We start from the raw sequence: 20,088 nt of genomic DNA on the forward strand, positions 1-20,088 counted from the left end.
TCTGTTGATGGATCTGGTTTCCCGCAGTAGACAGCGTTTCAGCAGCAGGGACCAGTTGTTACTCATCTTTGTATCCCTAGTACCTCGTATGTAATTGGTGCACAGTCAATGTTTGTGTACTAAAGAAGTTGAATGCTTAGTGTTTTACGGTGTTAGAGTGTTAAGGTGTTAAGAGTCTAATTGGGAGAGATTACATGTAAAAGTATGAGAAACAAAAACAAATACGTGATGATATACTACAAACTGTATCGTATATATGATATATATATATTTATATGAGTTCAGAGTAGGAGGATTCACACGATTACTTTCACACCCTTCTCATATCGAAAATTATTCTAACCACATTTGGTCCTGGATAAAGCTAATTGCCTCTCCTCGGTATATACTTTCTAGTAACTTCATGGTAACTGTAAACATTCTCTTTTATAACCACCTCTTTGCATGTAAGCTTATACATGTTTTGTTCTACTTGTTACATTCTGTTACTGTCAAGACTTTGCCATCTTTTTTTTTTTTTCTTTCAGATCTCCTGTTACTTTTGTGTTCAGCTATTAACTTGACTTCACCTGAATACCTGTAACAGCTTATATTCTTTTAGTAAATTGATGACCAGTGTGAACTAGGAAATGTTATTGGAATACTTTTCTTTCTTTTTTTTAATAAAGATTTTTATTTATTTGAGAGAGAGAGAATGAGAGAGAGAGCATGAGAGGGGGGAGGGTAAGAGGGAGAAGCAGACCCCCTGCTGAGCAGGGAGCCCTGATATGGGATTCAATCCCCGGACTCCAGGATCATGACCTGAGCTGAAGGCAGTTGCTTACCAACTGAGCCACCCAGGCGCCCCTAGAATACTTTTCTTAAAAGGAAAAAATTCTTAGGCTTGCAAGAATTTGGTGGCATCAAAGTTTCCAGATCCAGCATTTCATGTTGAATCTTGGAGTAAAATATCTCTACTTCTAATGTAAATGCAAATGGCAAAAAGAAAGTAACATAAGCACCTGAAGAAGCTGAATGTATTTGTATTAAAATGTAAATGTGGGGCTTTAATTATTAAAATTATGAAACTGTGGATCCCCCAGGACCATCCCCAAGAGATGAATTTTATCTTGCCAAAGTGTATGAATCTTTGAATGAAGATATGTTAAAGGATACCATGTTTTGTGGTGTTTGTTGAAAGCACATTTGCTTGGGAGTTAGGATACCCTGGATTTTTATCTTCCCTTTGCCCCATCTATGTGATTTCAGGCAAGTCACTTAACCTTTCTGGACATAGTCTCTAAAATTCTTTGATTTCTTGATTCCCTCTTTACATCTATCTTAGCAATGCAAAGGAAGTAACATGGGATTGTTCTACTGGGCACCAAGCTTTTAAATTGGCATTCTCCTTAAATCAACAAAAAAGGCTAGTGATGACATTTAATGAAATAGCCTAAAAAAGTAAAATGTGAAAAAGCCACTGCTAGTTTATTGGTTGATAGGATTTTTTCCCTTAATGTGGAACCCAGGGAATTTCTTTATTTAAAAAGGAAGAAGGGGAAAGAATAACCTGGAGAATTTCCAAATAGCAGCTTTTTGTTAAGTTGAGCATTTGGAAACATACTCAAAGCCTAAATATAAGCCTTAAGTTATTTGGGAATCCTCCCCAGCAAGACTGGGTAATCAGATGATTACTCTGCTTAGTCTGTAGGTATGCCAGGAAAAGCTCAAGCAGGCTTCCTTCGTGTATGCACTTCATTGCGACCATAAGGAGTACCTAATAGCATCATCCAGTCTCCTTAGTAGATTGAAGCCCTGATATTGCTAAAGTGGATTGATAAAGTTGATTATAAACTAAAGTTGATGAAGTGCTCAATCTTTTTAAAAATATGGTCGTGATATTATGAATATAGTAAGTGTGACTGTTACCATCCCTAGTCTCCTCTTGGATCTGCCAAGAATCATGTGTGCCAAGGATATGTTTATTAACCTAGTTCCAAGCAGTTAGGCTTTTAAATTCCTTTTTCTGGGAAAATTAGATACATCAGAGGAGAAAATAATTTGGTGTAGGCAAAGGGGCTTTGGTTTGTAACGGGAGAGAAAGTACTTTAGTACAACTGGGAAGTATTTCTTGATTGTCCTTAGAATATCAGTAGCTATATTTGGCCACTGACTAAAACATATGGAAGAGAAGTCTAATGGTACCACCATAAGATCTATCACTTGTTTATAAAATGGTTTACCATGAGGTAATAGAGCAATGGATTTCTTGGTTGTAATTTCAGTGCAGTCACTGACTAACTTTATGACCATATGCAAATTAATCTCCAAAGGGTTGGCACTACCAACTTTTTGCTGTAACAGTCTGTGATTCTGTGAGTAGTCCATAATTGCTGTTTAATATAGCTCAGGGTTCAGAAATGTTTAGAATTGCCTCAACTAGTTTTAGTTTCTATTCTCTTCCCATCAAGTCATCTCTCCTTACCACCTTATATTTTTCTCTACTAAGAACACAAATGTCACTTGGAGTGGCTTCCTGTTCTATAATTATATGAAGGAGCTGTTTCAGTACGTAACATTTCTGTTTTCTGTCTTCTTTTATAGGACTTTTTATCTTTGCTAAAGTCAGTGATGTGAAAGGACCTGACATGGGTAAGTCTGACTATGAAATAGTAATTCAGTCCTTTTAGTTACTCTGATTAGTTCAGTTGAATCGAAAGAATGGTTTTTGTTTGTTTTTTTTTTTAACATTTTCAGTATTTGCATCTTTGTGCTTAATAATAATAATCTTAAAGGAGATCTCAACCTAATTATGTAATAATGACAATTTTCTTTTGGTTGAGACATTGTTTATAGCATCATTTGGAAGCATTTTTCATTCATTGTATTGAAAAAGCCAGATACACACTAGCAGACATTTATTATGTGCCAGGCCCTATTCTGAGTACTTAAAATATATTAATTCATTTCATTTTTTACAACTGCCTTACACGGGTGCCTAATATCAACAAGGAAACTGAAGCACAGAGGTTAAGAAACAACTTTAACTGGTAGAGCCAGAATTTAAACTCAGGCAGCCTGGTTCCAGAGTCCTTATTCTTTCATACTGTGTTATACTAACTTCTGTATGATAAATAATTTGATTAAGGTAGATTTTAAATTTCGTTTAGCTAGTAGCATTGAGAATTAATTGTGATTACAACATTTTCCACTATTTATAGTTCTTTATGTCTATAAAGGGGATCAATACAAGGTCAGGACTAGTAGCCAGCTGGGAATAGGTTGAACAATTTATTTATACAGTTAGATCTTATAACATTCCATGTGCTCCTTTTTAAGTCACGTTAGTCTTCTCTCTTCTGTTTTTTTCTTTTGCTTAGTCTACCTTCTCTCTCCCCTGGTCATCTGTTTCACTTTTTCTCTAATTGTTGATGTCACTGTAAGTCACTGAATTCCATCACTCTGATCTGTTACTATTCTAGCTCTTTTATACTAACAAAGGTCTCAAAGGTGGTGATACGTCCTCTATCAAAGGTGGTTATAAAGTAAGGTTCTGCCATAGCATGACAGTAATTGAGCTGATACCTGTTAAGAGCCAGATGAATAAATGATACTTTTTGCAGAAAAAAGTTCGGGTACATTATGTTTTAAAGCACCTTTTTGAGTTAGACAAAGGAAATAAACAGTTGTTAACAGTGTTTGTTTCTTTTTTTTTTTTTTTTTTTTTTTTTTAAAGATTTATTTATTTATTTATTTGAGAGAGAGAGAATGAGAGAGCAAGCACATGAGAGGGGGGAGGGTCAGAGGGAGAAGCAGACTCCCTGCCGAGCAGGGAGCCCGATGCGGGACTCGATCCAGGGACTCCAGGATCATGACCTGAGCCGAAGGCAGTCGCTTAACCAACTGAGCCACCCAGGCGCCCAACAGTGTTTGTTTCTGAATGGTGAAATTTCTTTCCCTTTTTTTTAATAGTTAAATTTTTTTCTATAGTTGAAACATTCAAAGTTTTTTTTAGGGAAAATTTCATTTTTTTAAAAAAAACTTTGAGTTAAGCTTTTTTTTATACTTGCACAAGTTTTGAACTATTTGGTAGATAGATGATCTCAGTCAATTCCAAATGAGCCAATTTCTGCATGTGGGCCTCTTTTTGACAATGACATTTTGAGATTTCTGGCCAATGGTTAGTTCTGAACGAGAGGTTTTATTTGACTATAGAGATGTTCTTTGGGAATCATTTTTATTAGGTGAAATGATTTGTTCATAGGAAAGTAGTTATTGAAGAATTATGTGACCTGAATTAATTCGGATTCTTTCCTCAGATGATATTGCTGATAGGATGAGGATGGATGCTGGAGAAGTAACTTTAGTGAACCACAACTCCATATTCAAAACCCATCTCCTGGCACAAACAGGTTTTCCAGAGGACCAGCTTTCATTTTCTGACCATCAGGTTAGGAATAATTTTCTTCCCTTAGTTAATGAATTTGGCTTAAGTTTTCATCTGATGTAATTTAAATGCCACACTCAAAAGGATAAACATATATAAACTTTTTAGAATCAGTATTTCTGGTGTTTTGAATTCTTTTTGATATATTAAAGTTAAGACAAGAACTAGGCTGTGTATGAGTTTTTTTAGAAAACTTTTTATTATTTCTGTGCATATTACAACTACCAAAGCACAGGTCAGTGTTCTTTTAAACTAGTGTCTTAAAATTGCTGAGCATTAAATGTGGAGAAATATGTAAATATACAGAAGCTTTGAGATTTCCCTGTGCTATAAAATGTAATTTCTCAAAGGACTAGTATCAACAGCATCCCCCGGGAGTTTGTTAGAAGTGCAGAATCCCAGGCTTCACCCCAGACCTACTGAATCAGAATCTACAGTTTTAAAAATTTCCAGCTGATAAATAGAAATACCACATGATCCAATAATTTTTCTCCTGGGTACTTACCCAAAGAAAATGAAAACACTAAATCAAAAAGACATATGCACCCTTATGTTTATTGCAGCATTATTTACAATAGCCAAAACATGGAAGCAACCTAAACGTCCACTGATAGAAGAATGGGTAAGGAAGATGTGGTATACATATACACATATCATGCAGCCATAAAAAAGGATGAGATCTTGCCATTTGTGACAGTATGCATAGACCTAGAGAGTATTATGCTAAGTGAAATAAGACTGAAAGACAAATATCATACGATTTCACTAATATGTAGAATCTAAAAAACAAAACAAAATGACAGAATTTGATCTGTAAATACAGAGAACAAACTGATGGTTGTGGGGAGGGGAGGTGGAGCAAAGTGGGTGAAGGTGAGTGGGAGGTACAGGCTTCCAGTTATGGAGTGAATAAGTCACAGAAATAAAAGGCACAGCATAGGGAATACAGTGTGACAGATGGTAGCTACATTTGTGGTGAGGATAGCATAACATATAGAAAAGTTGGATCACTATGTTGTACACCTGAAACCAGTGTAACATTGTATGTCAGCTATGCTGAAATTAAAACATTTTTTAAAAAAAGAAAAAAAAAGCTCCAGTTGGGTTATTTGCACATTAAGGTTTGAAGAACATTGTTAATAAAGCAGTCTTTCTCAGTAGGAAAGCCATTACTAATATGGATGAGACAGTTCTTTACTGTGTGAATCTCTCCCAAGCAAAGCAGAATGTTTAGCATTCTTGGCCCTTGGGCACTAAATATGTGTAACATCTGCCCCCAGTAGTCATTTTTGGAAACTGAATATATAGTCCCACATTTCCAGATTGGTACTGGGGTGCAGCCCCACCCCTGATTAAGAACTTCTGTATGAAGTTATCAAAAGATTCAAAACCAGGTTCATTTGTCACCCTCTTTGATAAATGATACAACTGGCTTTCAGAACAGGATATACTGTGTGCATATTTACCTTTTAATGAGTATCCTTTGAATTAAGTTGTATAACAGATACTTTGCCTATTTTTCCCCCTTGAAGCCTCAGTCATCAGATTGCCTATGCGTTTTCCTTTCTTATCAGTATGTAGTTTCTTTATAATATATAAAAATATAGTTATACTGAATTCTGAAATATGTCATAACCTTGTTTAATGATACATTTTTCCGAACATAAATTTTTATTCCATTTTATTGTCAAAAATATGATTTAAGAAAAATCTTTTGCTTTGTTTAGATTTTACCTTCCAGGGAAGGAAATTTGGACCGATCTTATACATGTTCTACAAGAAGTGCAGCTTATAATCCAAATTATTATTCAGGTATGACATATTACTTGGAGTCACAGCATTTGTACCATTCAGATTTCTTCCTAGCAAATTGTGTGTGTTTACCATCTCTAGAGCGAAAACATTGTCAAAAGCAAAATGGTATTTTTTCCACTAAAACATCACTGTGTGTGGGGGGGAGGGGAGGTTACTATAATACTTTACTGACCTAGTCTCAACCATTATATTTAATGGAAAAGTTTTTTGGGGATCTATTTTCTTACTTGTTCATTATGTCATTGTGAAAAGCAGTACAGCTTTGGTTTTGACTTTTTTTTTTTTTTTTTTAAGATCTGTGTGTGTGATATAAAGGATATTTGTTTTGGATTGATATAAAGAACAGAGTTAGCCTATTTCTGTTCTGCTTGAAACCATGAATCCTGAAAAATTATTTCTACCCAAGCTTGTCCCTCCATCAGGGCAGGAAATGTTAACTACATGTTTCTATCTAGCACCTGCCACAGCCATGCTTGCATATTCAAGGGCTTGCCTGTTCAGCTTGTGATCCATGGCAGAAGTCAGCATTCTCTAGGCTCTTCCTAGTCCCTGGCCTGCCCGACTTTCCATCTGCCCCCTTCCTAAGGTTAGGACTTCCAGTGATCTTCTGGCTCTGTCTTGGGGAAGCTAAGAGGTTTTTGTTGATTAGCTTCCTGGCAGTATGACCCAGGAAGATTATAGTGCCTTCCCATGTCTTATCACTCCTAATGCTTCAGTCTCCTTACCTTCCCACAAATATGGGAATATTAGTAATACTGTTGAACCTGCCCTAATAGGATTTTTATAAGGATAAATTGAGGTAATAAATATGAAATGCAAATAATAATTATTGTTGTTATTTGGCTTCCTCAGGATTCTTTGTCAGCAAGATGAGATCTCGTCCCCTAAAAAGACGTTAGTATGATGATCTTTTAGATTTATATTATATTTAAATGTCATTTAGGTGGGTGGTACTTTACCCTGGGCTCTGAATTTCCTCTCGTGGTATGGGAAATGGTCTCCACAAAGTATGTGCATAGTTTGTGTAGGAAAATCAGTTAACTGGCTCAGAAAGTAACTCTGCCATCATTATTATTGGAAAGGCCTTTCCGATGAGCAGAGAGCCTGACATCTAGTTGGATAGTTCATTATTAATCCTAGGGAAAGGACAGTTGAGTGGATAATGAAATGAGATCATTAGTATTTCCATTTGAACTCAGGCTGTGCTTGCTTATAATTTCATATTGTTGATTTACCATTGGATAGAATATTTACTTTTAGTTTAAAATAATTGCTTAATAATAAACAATTATATATAGAAAATCATACTCAAAATCTGCTGACCATAACAACTCAACTCTGTGGCCTTATCCATGTGGACATACATGATACACATTGTATGATTCAATACAGATCTTTTTTAGCCCAATATTTTAATTTTTACTTTTCCATCTGTTTACATGTTATTCTTGGTGTCTACCTTTTTCTGTTGATTTCTAATAATCCATGGAACTGATATGCACATTCACAATGCTTTATGTGCAATTCCAAAATCCAAAAAGCTCTGAAAACCAGAAATTCTTTTCATAATTCATTTGGCATCCAGATTGACCCGACATGAATTTGTTCCTTGGCAAAACCCACATGAACTGACATGAAGCTATTTATATTTTTTCTTCTATTTATTTCTGTAAATATGAGTATTTATATATTTCACTGCAGATATATCAATATGTTTGATTACAGGGTGTAGCTTCAAATTATACCTTGAAGTGTTACATAGTATATCCCAGGTTATCTTTCTAAAATTCCAAAAATTTTAAATTCAGAAGTGCAGTGGGACCTAGGGGACTATGATTTAGGATAATGGTCCCATTCCTTCATTTGCTTCATTATTTTCTCTATAGTTTAGGTCTCCTTCACACTCACTATTTTTAGCTATTGTAAATAATATGACTTAAAAACATTTGTATATATAGCCTTTTTTCTTTTAAATTTCATTACACCTTTGATATTCATAAAGGATATATCCGAGATCATCTCAGATCTTCATGTTCTTGACTATGGTGGTATTTGACCAGATTCTTGGCTTTCTACTCAATTGCATGACTCTTGAGAGGTACATTTTTCCTATGTTTGTCATCATACCATAAGTTGATCCCTATATCAGAATGTTACACTGAAGTTTTGTCTCTCATTTGAAGGCTATTTTTTAGAGGAAAAAAATTACTTCATGACAGTTACTGTATACATGATGATGAATAGCGAATAGCAACAGTGAATAACAAAGCCATATTGAAATGGGGATGCTGAGCTATTAGATTCATTCTCTAAATTACAGCCTGAAGCAGAGGATTCAGATTTGTGCCTCTACCAAATTTCATCTCATCCCTGACCAAACAAATGTATGGCATGTCACAGTCCTCCAGGGTTGCTCTCTGACAATCAAAATTTTAAATCTGTGAAGGCCAAGGGTTTCAATACTTTTTTCTTAAAGTCTTCAATTTAAATCTACTTTTTACTGTTATTTTTCTTAACTGCGTTCCTTTGCCACACCCATTCCAATTGATTGAAAGTCCTGCGGAATTTTGTCTCTGCTCTCTCCTTTGTATGTCTTCTTTTCCGATAATCCCCACATTGATTTCTGTAGTCAGTCACCTTGAGCTTCATTGCTTGATTGGGCGAGATGGGGGTCTCCAGTTTACCTGCCTTAGTCTTCTCATTTTGTCTTGGTGTTTGTCTCCTCTCTTGCTATTCTCTTTTCCATCAAGGTGAAAACAAACATGGGAAAGCCCCAAACTTTAGAATCTAGGGTCTGGAGCTTACCATTTATTGCTTTACTGCATCTGCCTCTCTGTATCAAGTTTTTTAAAAATCTGCTTCTTAATCCACTTAAGATTAGACTATTAAAAAAAACTTTTTTAGAAAGCAGAGAAAATGCAACTCTTTTACTTTAGTAACTTACTGCTGGTCAGACTTCAAGACCTCTTGCTTTTATTAACACAATTGAAAATTAAAACATTTTAAACACTAAACAAAAGTAGATTAAGATGAAAAGAAATGATTTTGCTCATGCTTAGAATCATTATCAACATCTTATCTTTGGAAAATATGTTAAATTAGGTTGCCATACTGGCATTTAGTAGATGATTTAAAGCATCCTGCTATTTATAATAACGAAATCTGAAAGTTAACAGGAGCAACTGATGATGGTTACTTTCATTGTAAGTGATTGCCTGACATACTTTTTTTAAAATATAAAGTTTATTTCATTATGTCCATAAAAGTATTGCTTGTCCTTGTAGAAAATTTGTAGAGAAAGGTAGAAAAATACCCATCATTCTATTATTGGAACACAACCAAAATTAAACTTTTGGTGTATTTCCTTATAGTTTTGTGTGTGCGTATGTACACGTAGTAAGTTACCTTATTTGTGGCGTTTGCAATCTGATTTCTTAACGATGACAGAATACCAGGTTAAACCATCACTAAAAAGAGTGTCTGCAGCCCCATGTGGGTCCCTCTCTAGCTCTGCTTGATTACATCAGCAATAGAAGACTACTGATTGCTTTCATTGAGTGGGGATGGAACCACCTTGTTCTGGTTAAACGGACTGCCTGATCCTGTGCTCTTCCCTTGCATTTAAAAGCTGAAGCCTTTGTGAAATGCCATTGAGGAGGCTACTTTGGCTTATCCTTGGTCTCAAATTTCACACTTATCAGGGTAATTTTGCATTTTTGGTAGACATTCCTCAAGTAGACATCTCTAGTTAGATCATTCCCTAATCATATTTTAGCAAAGAAGCGTAAGAGACAGATTTCTACTGTTATTACTTTGCATTTAAAGATTAAAATGTTCTGGTCCTTTAATGCTACTCATTTTTTTTATTAGCCTTATGTTTCTCTCCTTAAAGTAGTAATAGTAATAGATGCTAAGCATAGATACTGATTGCAAAGGTACAAGGTTATAATTAATTTTGAGAGTAAATTTAATTATTAAGAGTAGGTTCATTCAGTGGTGAATCAACTGGTACTAATACTACCCCTGAATGCTGCTTTTTTTCCTGTCTTATTTATCCTAAATCCTGATAGTCTTGATAAAAAAAACTCACAAAAAACAAACAAACAAAAAAAACCCCACAGTACAAAACTTATTTTTGTCAGCTACCCTATTTTTTGGATACAGTATCAAAAGCCACATTAAATATTTTAAATAACATAATATTGTGCAGAGTTCTATAGTGATATGCTTTGAAAGAGGATCTTCAAAATGATGTTAGCATTAGGCAAAAATTCAGGAAATAGAGAATTATCATTCTCATTTTTGCACTGGTGCTCCTCAGAGTTCCATAACCTGACATCTGAAGTTATTTTGAAAGTGCTGTTTTAAATTGTTTGATCCTGCTGATAGGGAGAGGTGGATTTAGACATTATTCTATTCCTGGGGCACCTGGGTGACTCAGTTGTTTGAGCATCCAATACTTGATCTCAGCTCAGGTCTTGATCTCAGGCTCGTGAGTTCGAGCCCTGCCTTGGGCTCTTCGCTGGGTGTGGAGCCTACTTAAAAAAAAAAAAAAGGAAAAAAATTATTCTATTCCTAGCTGAAATTTCAAGAGACTTTTCTTACCCCAGTTTGTAAGCCACAAGTCAGGAGATTCAGATAATAAATAATCCTTAGTCTGATTGCAATAACAAGCATTGGAGGGAGTATTGATATGTCTGATGATTATGACATTAAGTGACCGAAGGTTATCATACCAGAACCAGATGCATATGATGGGTCATTCCTGCCATAAGCCAGCCAGAATAAGCAGCAATGAAGTTATCTCTGCTCTTAGAGAGAGCCCCTGAGTCGTGAACATGGTAATTAAAAATAAGAAAGTGACACCAGCTGCTTATTAAGCGATAACTGTTGTTCATTTGAATTACAATTCTCCTTGGCCCTCCACCTGCTTTCTTACTGGTCTGGCCTACCTTCTTTCAGGCCCAGGCCTGGGAGTGCTTGCAAGATATAGTTGGGGTAAAATGTTGACTTTTGGTGGACACCACGGAGTCACATTGATGCAGATAAGGCACATGGCTGTGGCAGGATTCAGCTCCTTCATCAATTTTCAGGTTAGTATGGCTGAATCAATTATAGTTTGTAGAAGTTCCCTTACTGCAGACTTTACTGGCAGTTGAGACTGGGATCTTTCTTCCATGAGAGACATGGTGCTTTACCACATTACTTTGGAATACAATGTTGGACATGGTTGCAGACATATGGAAAACTACTGTAAGTATTTGTCTAATTATTCAAACTTTTATTCTTTTAGACAACCCTTCCTCAGACAGTTTTCTTGGCTCAGGAGATTTAAGAACCTTTGGCCAGAGTGCAAATGGCCAGTGGAGAAATTCCACTCCAGCATCAGGTTCAACTTTACAAAAATCAAGAAACAGCCGAAGTCTTTACCTCGAAACCCGAAAGACCTCAAGGTAGGTATTCTGGCCTCCTAGTTCACAAGCCTTTCCTCTGATACAAGAGAAAATGGCCATGAGATAGTTGTTGACATTGGCATTTTATTTTATTTATTTATTTTTGGGGTGCAAAAAGGTGGTTTTATTAAAGCATGGGGACAGAACCCTTGGGCAGAAAGAGCTGTTGCCCCGGAATTGTGGAGAGCAGCTTGACATCGGCATTTTAAAGGAGTAACATTGTTTCTGAATTTTAAACTGTGAAAATATGGACAAATCCATTTTAAACTTTCAACTTTTAATTTACTTGGTGCTGAATTTTGGTGACAGCCCAAGTTTCTCATTAGAGGAGAGTTTTGAGGGAAATCTTGGTGCATCTGAGTATTTTGGGATTAATATGGCTGTTATGAATCTTAAATTTCTACAACTTCAGTAGCAAAGAAATCAGTACATTTTATAGGCTTTCACATGAGCAGAGACCTGGCTTAAACCAACGAAGTTCTGCACTTCGTGGCCTTAGTCAACTAGACCTAAACTACCTCTCTTAGAAAATAGAGTTATGAATTCTTTGTAACTGTTTTCTTTTTCCTTTTTAGCCCAATTTCATAAGTGCTACCTATTCCCTCACCAAGCTTATACTGATCATTAAAGACAGATGAAGTTTGGCTTAGAAACTTTTCCTTCAGCAACTTTATTAGTAAAATATATTTTTTTTAAATATTACTTATGACTTCTTAAATTTTACTCTGGTGATGGATTTTAGGAATGTGGGATCATTTAATTTCCTGCTTAGGCAAGGCTAAGCTTTCTGCTGTTGATAGAAACCAATGAGATAGCTTTTATTTTATGATTATTAGCACATGGACTCTGGAAACATGTGTCAGTACTCCCAGGGGTCTTCCCCACTTCTTAATATATTTTTAAATTACACAAGAATTCATTAGTGCATTCACATTGTAAAAATTAAAACGTTGCCAATAAAACTAAAGATCCTTGACCATTCCTCACAATCTTATTCCCCTCCCTTTGGTGTGTTTCCTTCCAAACCGTTCCCCTATGCTTGGGTTTGTTTTTTTTTTTTACTCCTATGTAGCATGAGATGTATGCTATGTATACTATGAAATGTATAATGCTATTTTGTCTTCATTAAAGATTTTCTATATGTATTATTTGGCAAATTGCTTTTTTTACCCGATAAGGCCATACTGTTATTTTTTTTTAAATAACATTATTATAGAAACAAATACATGTGCTTTGTAAAGATTCAGAAAATACAGATAGGTAAAAATAAAAAGTAAAAACATCATGTTTCCACCAGTGAGAGATCACCTCTGTAATATCCTAGTGCATATCTTTTCAGATAGTTTTCTCTGCATTTACATGAATTTTCTGGGTGTTTATTGCCCTTAAGTCTCTTACAGTCTAGAACAGCCCTTTTTCCTTATGACATGACCTTTTCTTCATGATGTTCCACCTTTTGGACTTGACAGGTTTCTTCCTCATAGTATTATTTTGTCATCTATGCTCTAGTTTTTGTAAACTAGATTTTTGTCTTGAATAAAAGCTGGTGCTATGTTATATCACATTAAAAACCTACAAATCTGGTTCTCCTCATTAGTGATACTGGATTGACCTCTGGATTAGAGAGAGAACAATCTGGTCCTTTTGTGCAGTTAGTTTTTTCCCCCTTGTGATGACTAGAATGTAATCTAAATGATGATACTTTGGCATTATATCAACGACCAATTTCACATCAGCCTAATAGTTACTCATATCTATTGATAATCCTTACCTGATAATTTTTTTAAATTGAGGTGAAATTGACATACATTATATTAGTTTCAGGTATATAACATGATGATTCAGTATTTGTACATATTACAAAATGGTCACAGTAAGTCTAGTTAACATCTATCGTCATAGTTACAAAATAGTTTTTTCTTGTGATGAGAACTTTTAAGACCTACTCTCTTAACAACTTATAAATATACAATATAGTATTATTAGTTATAGTCACCATGTTGTACATTACATCCCCAGGACTTATTTTATCCTTGAAGTTTGTGCCTTTTATCCTTCTTTGACCTGATAATAGTTTTATTAGAGTTAATGAAATAGTACTTGTCCAATGTTACCATTTCTTCCATACTTATTGTTATTCTGCTATGAAGGGGATATTTTTTTTCCTCATTAGGTAGGGTTGTATGGTTACCCTGAAATACATCTCCTACTGGGAAGGCAGGAGATAGGATTAGATCTTTCTTTTTCATTACCAGTATTCAAAGTAGATTTGTTTTTTTTTAATAGCCACTTCATGTGGTTCAGGTGAATTTTTCTATTCTTTTTTAGTGTTATTCCAGATTCAGTGTGTTTCAGTCCACTACAATCATTATTCTTTTAATGTTCACATTCTCACAGTTTTGGCCACCAGGACTCGTTCAAGCTCACTGCTGTGTCTGGCCCAACCTCTTTAATTGTAGGTAGCATCCTTGCTTTCTGGCATTGCAAGATGCCCTCCCACTGTTTTTTGTTTAGAAGAAAGTCTTTTTCATTAAACACACACACTCTAGGAAGCATCAGTGCAAAAGGCATTGTGGGGAATTCATTATATCTTCACCAGACAAATTATACTGCCCTTGCCTTCTTTTTGTAGCGGCATCCACCCATCCTAAGGAAATAAGCCTGTTCCTGAAATTCTGACTCCTTGTTTCTTTCCCCACTCTAACACACATAGAAACCATTGTAATTTGAAGAGTTAGAGAGCATGTGATTTTTTTTTTAAGTTTGCATTTTAATTCCAGTTAACTTACAGTGTTATATTAGTTTCAGGTGTACAATATAGTGATTCAGCACTTCCACACATCTACCCCGGTGCTCATTACAAGTGCACTCCTTAATCCCCATCACCTGTTTCACCTGTCTCTCCCACCTCTACCTCCTCTCTCGTAACCATTAGTTTGTTCTGTATAATTAAGAGTCTGTTTCTTGACTTGTCTCTCTATTTTTCTTTTTTTTCCCCCCTTTGAGAGAGTATGTAAGTGCTTTTTTATTTTCTTTACACCTAGTCTGATTTCATTTGGATCCAGACCAAATGTACTGATTTAAAGAGTTGATTTCATTGAATTCAACTTAGTCGGTTGTGTATCTCTATTCTGTATCCTCAGGAAAAAAAAAAAAGAGAGAAAATTCAGTATGCTGAGAGCAAGTAGCTCATAACTTGCTGGGCAGTAACAGATAAAAAAGACCACATAGAAAGATAGAAAGAACTTTAAATTATTAATCTAGTCTTAGAGATAAGACTTGGTTTTAAGTTCACAAAAGTATTTTTCCTGCCAATTTTTTCTATTATTTGGGGTGCACAAATAGTTTAAAGAAACAAAAACAAAATTCTCCTTCAGAGGAGGTAGTTAGGCCGGAAGAATTGACCGAGAGTGATGTAGCCTAGGAGAAAGCCTTCTGGTTATTTTTTAATGAAGGAAGGGAGCCATCTGTTGGTTTTTTTAGGAAATTTTAAAATTCAGTTTAAAAGCTCCATTGAGAGGCTTCAGCTTTATCCATCTTTGCATATTGAATCCTAAAATTCCCTCCAAAGGACTTGTGGGAGGAGGCTGCAGCGAGTAAATAGAAAGTGTACGTTAGATCCCTCAGACCCAGGTTTTCTGAAGAAGTCTAACCTGATGTACTTGTCATACTGCGCAGGTCTTTGGTTCCTGACCAAAGGAACCAAAGAAATACAATTTTGGATGTTTGATAATTATATAGTATGGCAATCTAGGACTTCTTAAGTGGCCGAACCGGATGCAGCAACCCATGTATCATTTCTTGTATATTTCCCTCAAATGGTACATCCCTCATTCTGCCTGTTGGTGTTGGTTTTGTTGACACTTTGGTGGTTTTTGTTATTTCCTGAAAGTAAAAATCACTAGGTTCGATTTTCTTGCTGTTCTTTTCTTACAAACTCTGTTTTTGTTTTTGTTTTTTTAGTGGATTATCAAACACTTTTACGGGAAAGTCAAACCATCACTGCCATGTGTCTGCATATGAAAAATCTTTTCCTATTAAGCCTGTTCCAAGTCCGTCTTGGAGTGGTTCATGTCGTCGAAACCTTTTGAGCCCCAAGAAAACTCAGAGGCGACATGTTAGTACAGCAGAAGAGGTAAGGAAAACCTGCAACAAAGGCTGCTAAAGGTTAGAATCTTTCCCTGTACTTAGCCATTCGTTCCCTCTGATTTCGATGTTTATTAACCATTCCATTTAATCCTTTCTGTGCTTTTTATTTCTTACTTTTTTGAGTGCCGTCATCTGTGCTAAAGAAATTAAAGAGAGATTTTAGCAGGACTTCATTTCTCTTACTGTTTCCTATTCTTGTTGAGCAGCAGACTTAATTTTCAGTATTTTCTAAATGACTTCTCATACATCAAACTATCTCTGTTCTCTCTTTTTTGGACCCTTCCTCAACTCGAGTTTCTTGTGGCAAAACTGTTAACCTTGCTGGATTTGATAAAATACCTGCCCTTATTTCTTATTAGGACAATTTTCCCTCAGTATAAAAAGAAAATCAAGAAGCCAGCAAAATAATTTATGTCCCTTCATTATGAGCAAGAAGATTTTTGAGATCATAGATATTCCCCAAAAGAAAGATGTTTTGTTGACACTTTGGTTGTTATATGCATTCAGTAAACCTAAAGGAAAAAAATCAATTCTGTAAATATAATATGGCATATATTTATGTGGTAGAGAATGTGCTTGTACCTGTTAAATATTTATTATGCATCTAGTCAGCCTTGGACTGCTTGCTATGAGGATACAAATAAATAACAATACCTTACATTTATGTAGCATATAGAGTTTCCAGTATGCTTTCCACATGTATTATTATGTTGAATCATTTTAATCCTGTGAAATAGGTAGAGATGAGGTAATATCCACATTTTATACATATTAGGAGAGTGAAGGTCAGAGGTCACACAGCTAGTACATGGCCAGCCTACAATCCAGATCTTCTGGAGTCTAGTCTGGTATGCATCCTGTTATACAACACAGCGGTGTGGTTCCAGCCCATTGGAGCTTACAGACTGGGGAGTCAAGAATACAGCATTTTGTGCTAAATAATTAGATAATTTGAAATGAAGATCTTTTAAGTGGCAAAATGTGATTATTTGTGACATGGTTAGTAAAAATGCTATACATTCTAAAAAAAAAAATGCTATACATTCTGTTTGGTTTTACGTTTGTACTGAATCTGAAATATTTTAAGCAGAGGGTGGCAGAAGTAGTAAGTCATATTTAGTAGAGAAAGGGTAGATGAGAAACTGGCAGCAGTTGGCTTTGGTGATGAGAGCTGAGGCAACATAAAAGTGAGATTTATCTTTCACTTTTGTACTACTGAATTTAGTACCACGTATGTATTGGTTATTACATAAATAATATTTTTAGATTACTGGGGTTGCTTCTGCTGGAGCCTAGGCAGCCTGTGGGGTCCAGAGAGACTTGTGGGGAAGGAGACAGCAGCAGCATGGTGGCTGGATATTGGCCTCCCAACCCTCCCCTGCCTCACGTGGCTGCAGCTGAGATTACCGGGATCTTTTAAGATTATCTGTGTTCATTGTAAGCCCACTATTCACCCACTAGCCAAACAGTCCTTTGGACCACTCCCCCCCTCTTCTTTTCACTTCTACCTCCACCTGAGGACTTGGGCCAGCTGGATTATTTTCAACCCTCCAGGCCACAGGCTGGCCCATGTAGGACATGAAGCTGGAGTTCCCCTTCCTTCTACAGTGCCAAAAAGATGCCAAGGATTGAACCTATCCCATGCAACAAGAGATACAGAAAATTTTGCATCAATCAGTTGTTTTTAGGTCTATATTCTGCTATGAAAAGCGACTCACTTGTAGTATAGAAATATGGAATCACCCATATAATATAAGTAAGACAAAATATTGGACCAAACTTTATTAAATCAAAGTATCAACAGATTATTTAGATATTTAGTCTGGGATAGTATGGATAATCTAGATTAAAATATAATACTTTTTTCCCCCAGGGGATAAAGAATTTGCTGGTAGGATCTTACAAAGTGGAGGAAAAGTTATTTTCCATGGAAATATTTGGGATTTCCAAGGGAGATACAGTTGCTTATATTAAAGAAGGAAAATTATTTTTTAATTTTACTGCTGGATTTATCACCTTCAGGAATCTAAAGCCATCTATAAAATTAACATGATGTTACCACTGCATTGTTCAGTCTTCCAACAGGAGTTTAAAGAAAATACATAAAGAAGAATTTGGAAATACGTAAGTGGTGACTGGACCACCACTTGGCTGATGGCTGGTTCAAGGATATCATTAAAGAACTGTACTGTCAAATAGGGTAACCACTAGTCATATGCGCTACTTAAATTAATTCAGTTAAAATAAAAAATTTAGTTTCTCAGTCACATTAGCCACATTTCAAGTACTCATTAGCCACATACTCTGTTGGCTATTGGACACATATTGGACATGTTGCTAAGTGGCTACCATATTGGACAGTACAGATACAGAGTATCTCCAATATAACTAACACTGTTTAGAGGATATGGATTTCTGTTTGGGAAAGAGAAAATACTAGGGATTTTAAAAATGTAAAACAGTAAAAACTCAGATAGTTTCTTTTCACTTATATGTTGCTTCCAGGCATGCTTCTCTGCAACATATTGAGCAACATTTTAGGATGTTGGACTTCCTTAATAGATGACACTGGTGGTTTTATTCTTTAAAAACAAAACAGACTTTACAATTTTGTCATAACCGAGAATTTTGGACTTAAAGTTGTTGAATTATGCACTTTTGATAGTTGAAATTTATTTATATAATAAACATTTTAAACAGAATCAAAATTGGGAGATTTATGAAGTTATTTGAGTAATTTACAAAAGATTTTGCTGGTTTTCTAAGATTTATTTTGTGTTCTCTGTTAAATTTTTATAATTTTACAGACCAGTTTTATGATGGAGACTCTTAACAGAAGCATCTAAATGCAAGAATCTGCCAAAAAATCTATTTTTTAAATCTATTTTTAAAAAACAGAATTCAGCACCTTATATATCTTTATACTGTTTTAAACTTTCCTTGGTCCTTTATTATGTTTAAGACATAATATCAGCCAATTTCTTTTACTTTAACATATTATCCAATTATTATTTCCTTTCCTCTTAATTTCCTAATTTGCTTACTCGGTAGGAACAGTTTAATAAGTAATGTACAGAGAAAGATGTTTTCTTTTACTTTATAGTACCAGATGCTCCAAAAAAGAATTGCGTTTGAAGTTTGAAGTGACTTACCTTCTTGCATTTTCTTTTGGTAAAGCCAGATGTTATATGTGTTCTTTTGAGAGTTGCTGGGACTATCTTTTCTTTGCCTAAAATAGAAGATAAATTCTTGTGACCTTTAAATTACCGTGTAGAACAGTGAAAAGTTCTTAACCTTTTTTCTATCATTTCTTTTTTAGACTATAAATTAGTTGAAACTGAAAGTATGAGGCTTCAAGAGACCTCAGATAATTATTTGGAATACAGAACATCTATTCCTGTTCATTTTATGGTGTCTAATGACTGTGAGGTTGTTCAGGCTTAGACAGACGCTTTTCTTTGAAAAGCTAGGGAAAATATCTGTGGGTGACCTGTGTGTGTTTAATTGATTTTTAAAAATCAGTTCTTTACATTGAATTAATCTAGATTTGTCATAATTTACTTTAGCTGAGTCACTTAATGGCACCTTGGTTCTTCATGTTTTATTTAGAAGTATAAAAATTTATTCTAAAACCATTTTGCCGTGTGATGTGAGGGAGGAGAGAAGTGTTTTTAACTTTTTACAGTTGAAGTCTGTAGGGTACCACAAGCAAAGATCCTTTCTATGTCACTGTTCTCAGTGTGCTTGTGAAGTCTTCATGTGATGGGGATATTTCTTTACATTCCCTTGGTATGCAGAGTAACCTCTTACACCAATTTCTCTGCTTTATTTTCCTCCCTGTGATGTGATAATGCAGTCAAAGCTTTTTAAAATCTAGTTTGGTAGGACAGTGGAAATGAACTAAAATGATTGGTTAATTAAGAGTTAATTTCCATGATCCAGGTGGTATTACTCTTCTGATTTGCCTTCACTCCTTCCATTTTACCACTCCTGAAAACAACATACTGTTAACCCCATTGTATTGTGGGTTATGAATTAGGTTATTTGGTGTAGTGGGAAAGTGGGGTCAAAATTTACATTGGTGGGGGTACGCCTGGGTGGCTCAGTCAGTTAAATGTCTGCCTTTGGCTCAGGTCATGATCCCAGGGTCCTGGGTTCGAGCCCCACATCAGGCTCCCTGCTTAGCGGGGAGTCTGCTTCTCCCTCTGCCCCTTCCCCCTGCTCATACTTGTGCTCCCTCTGTCT

General features: G+C 35.5%; 1 protein-coding gene across 4 annotated transcripts in view; it reads left to right on the forward strand.

The window, feature by feature from the left end:
- SENP1 (SUMO specific peptidase 1) overlaps nt 1-20,088 on the forward strand; it is a 49,562-nt gene that overhangs the window by 1,523 nt on the left and 27,951 nt on the right. For 3 of the 4 annotated variants that reach the window (XM_032420264.1, XM_032420263.1, XM_032420262.1), the window contains 6 exons: nt 2,584-2,631; nt 4,299-4,429; nt 6,154-6,238; nt 7,094-7,135; nt 11,535-11,694; nt 15,658-15,829. In XM_032420264.1, coding sequence (XP_032276155.1) covers nt 2,628-2,631; nt 4,299-4,429; nt 6,154-6,238; nt 7,094-7,135; nt 11,535-11,694; nt 15,658-15,829 — 594 coding nt within the window. In that variant the 5' untranslated portion in view covers nt 2,584-2,627. The remainder of the gene's footprint in view (nt 1-2,583; nt 2,632-4,298; nt 4,430-6,153; nt 6,239-7,093; nt 7,136-11,534; nt 11,695-15,657; nt 15,830-20,088) is intronic. The other variant, XM_032420265.1, reaches the window with a different exon arrangement.

The sequence above is a fragment of the Phoca vitulina genome, unplaced genomic scaffold (genome assembly GCF_004348235.1).
Source record: "Phoca vitulina isolate PV1807 unplaced genomic scaffold, GSC_HSeal_1.0 scaffold23, whole genome shotgun sequence".
Classification (NCBI taxonomy): domain Eukaryota; kingdom Metazoa; phylum Chordata; class Mammalia; order Carnivora; family Phocidae; genus Phoca; species Phoca vitulina.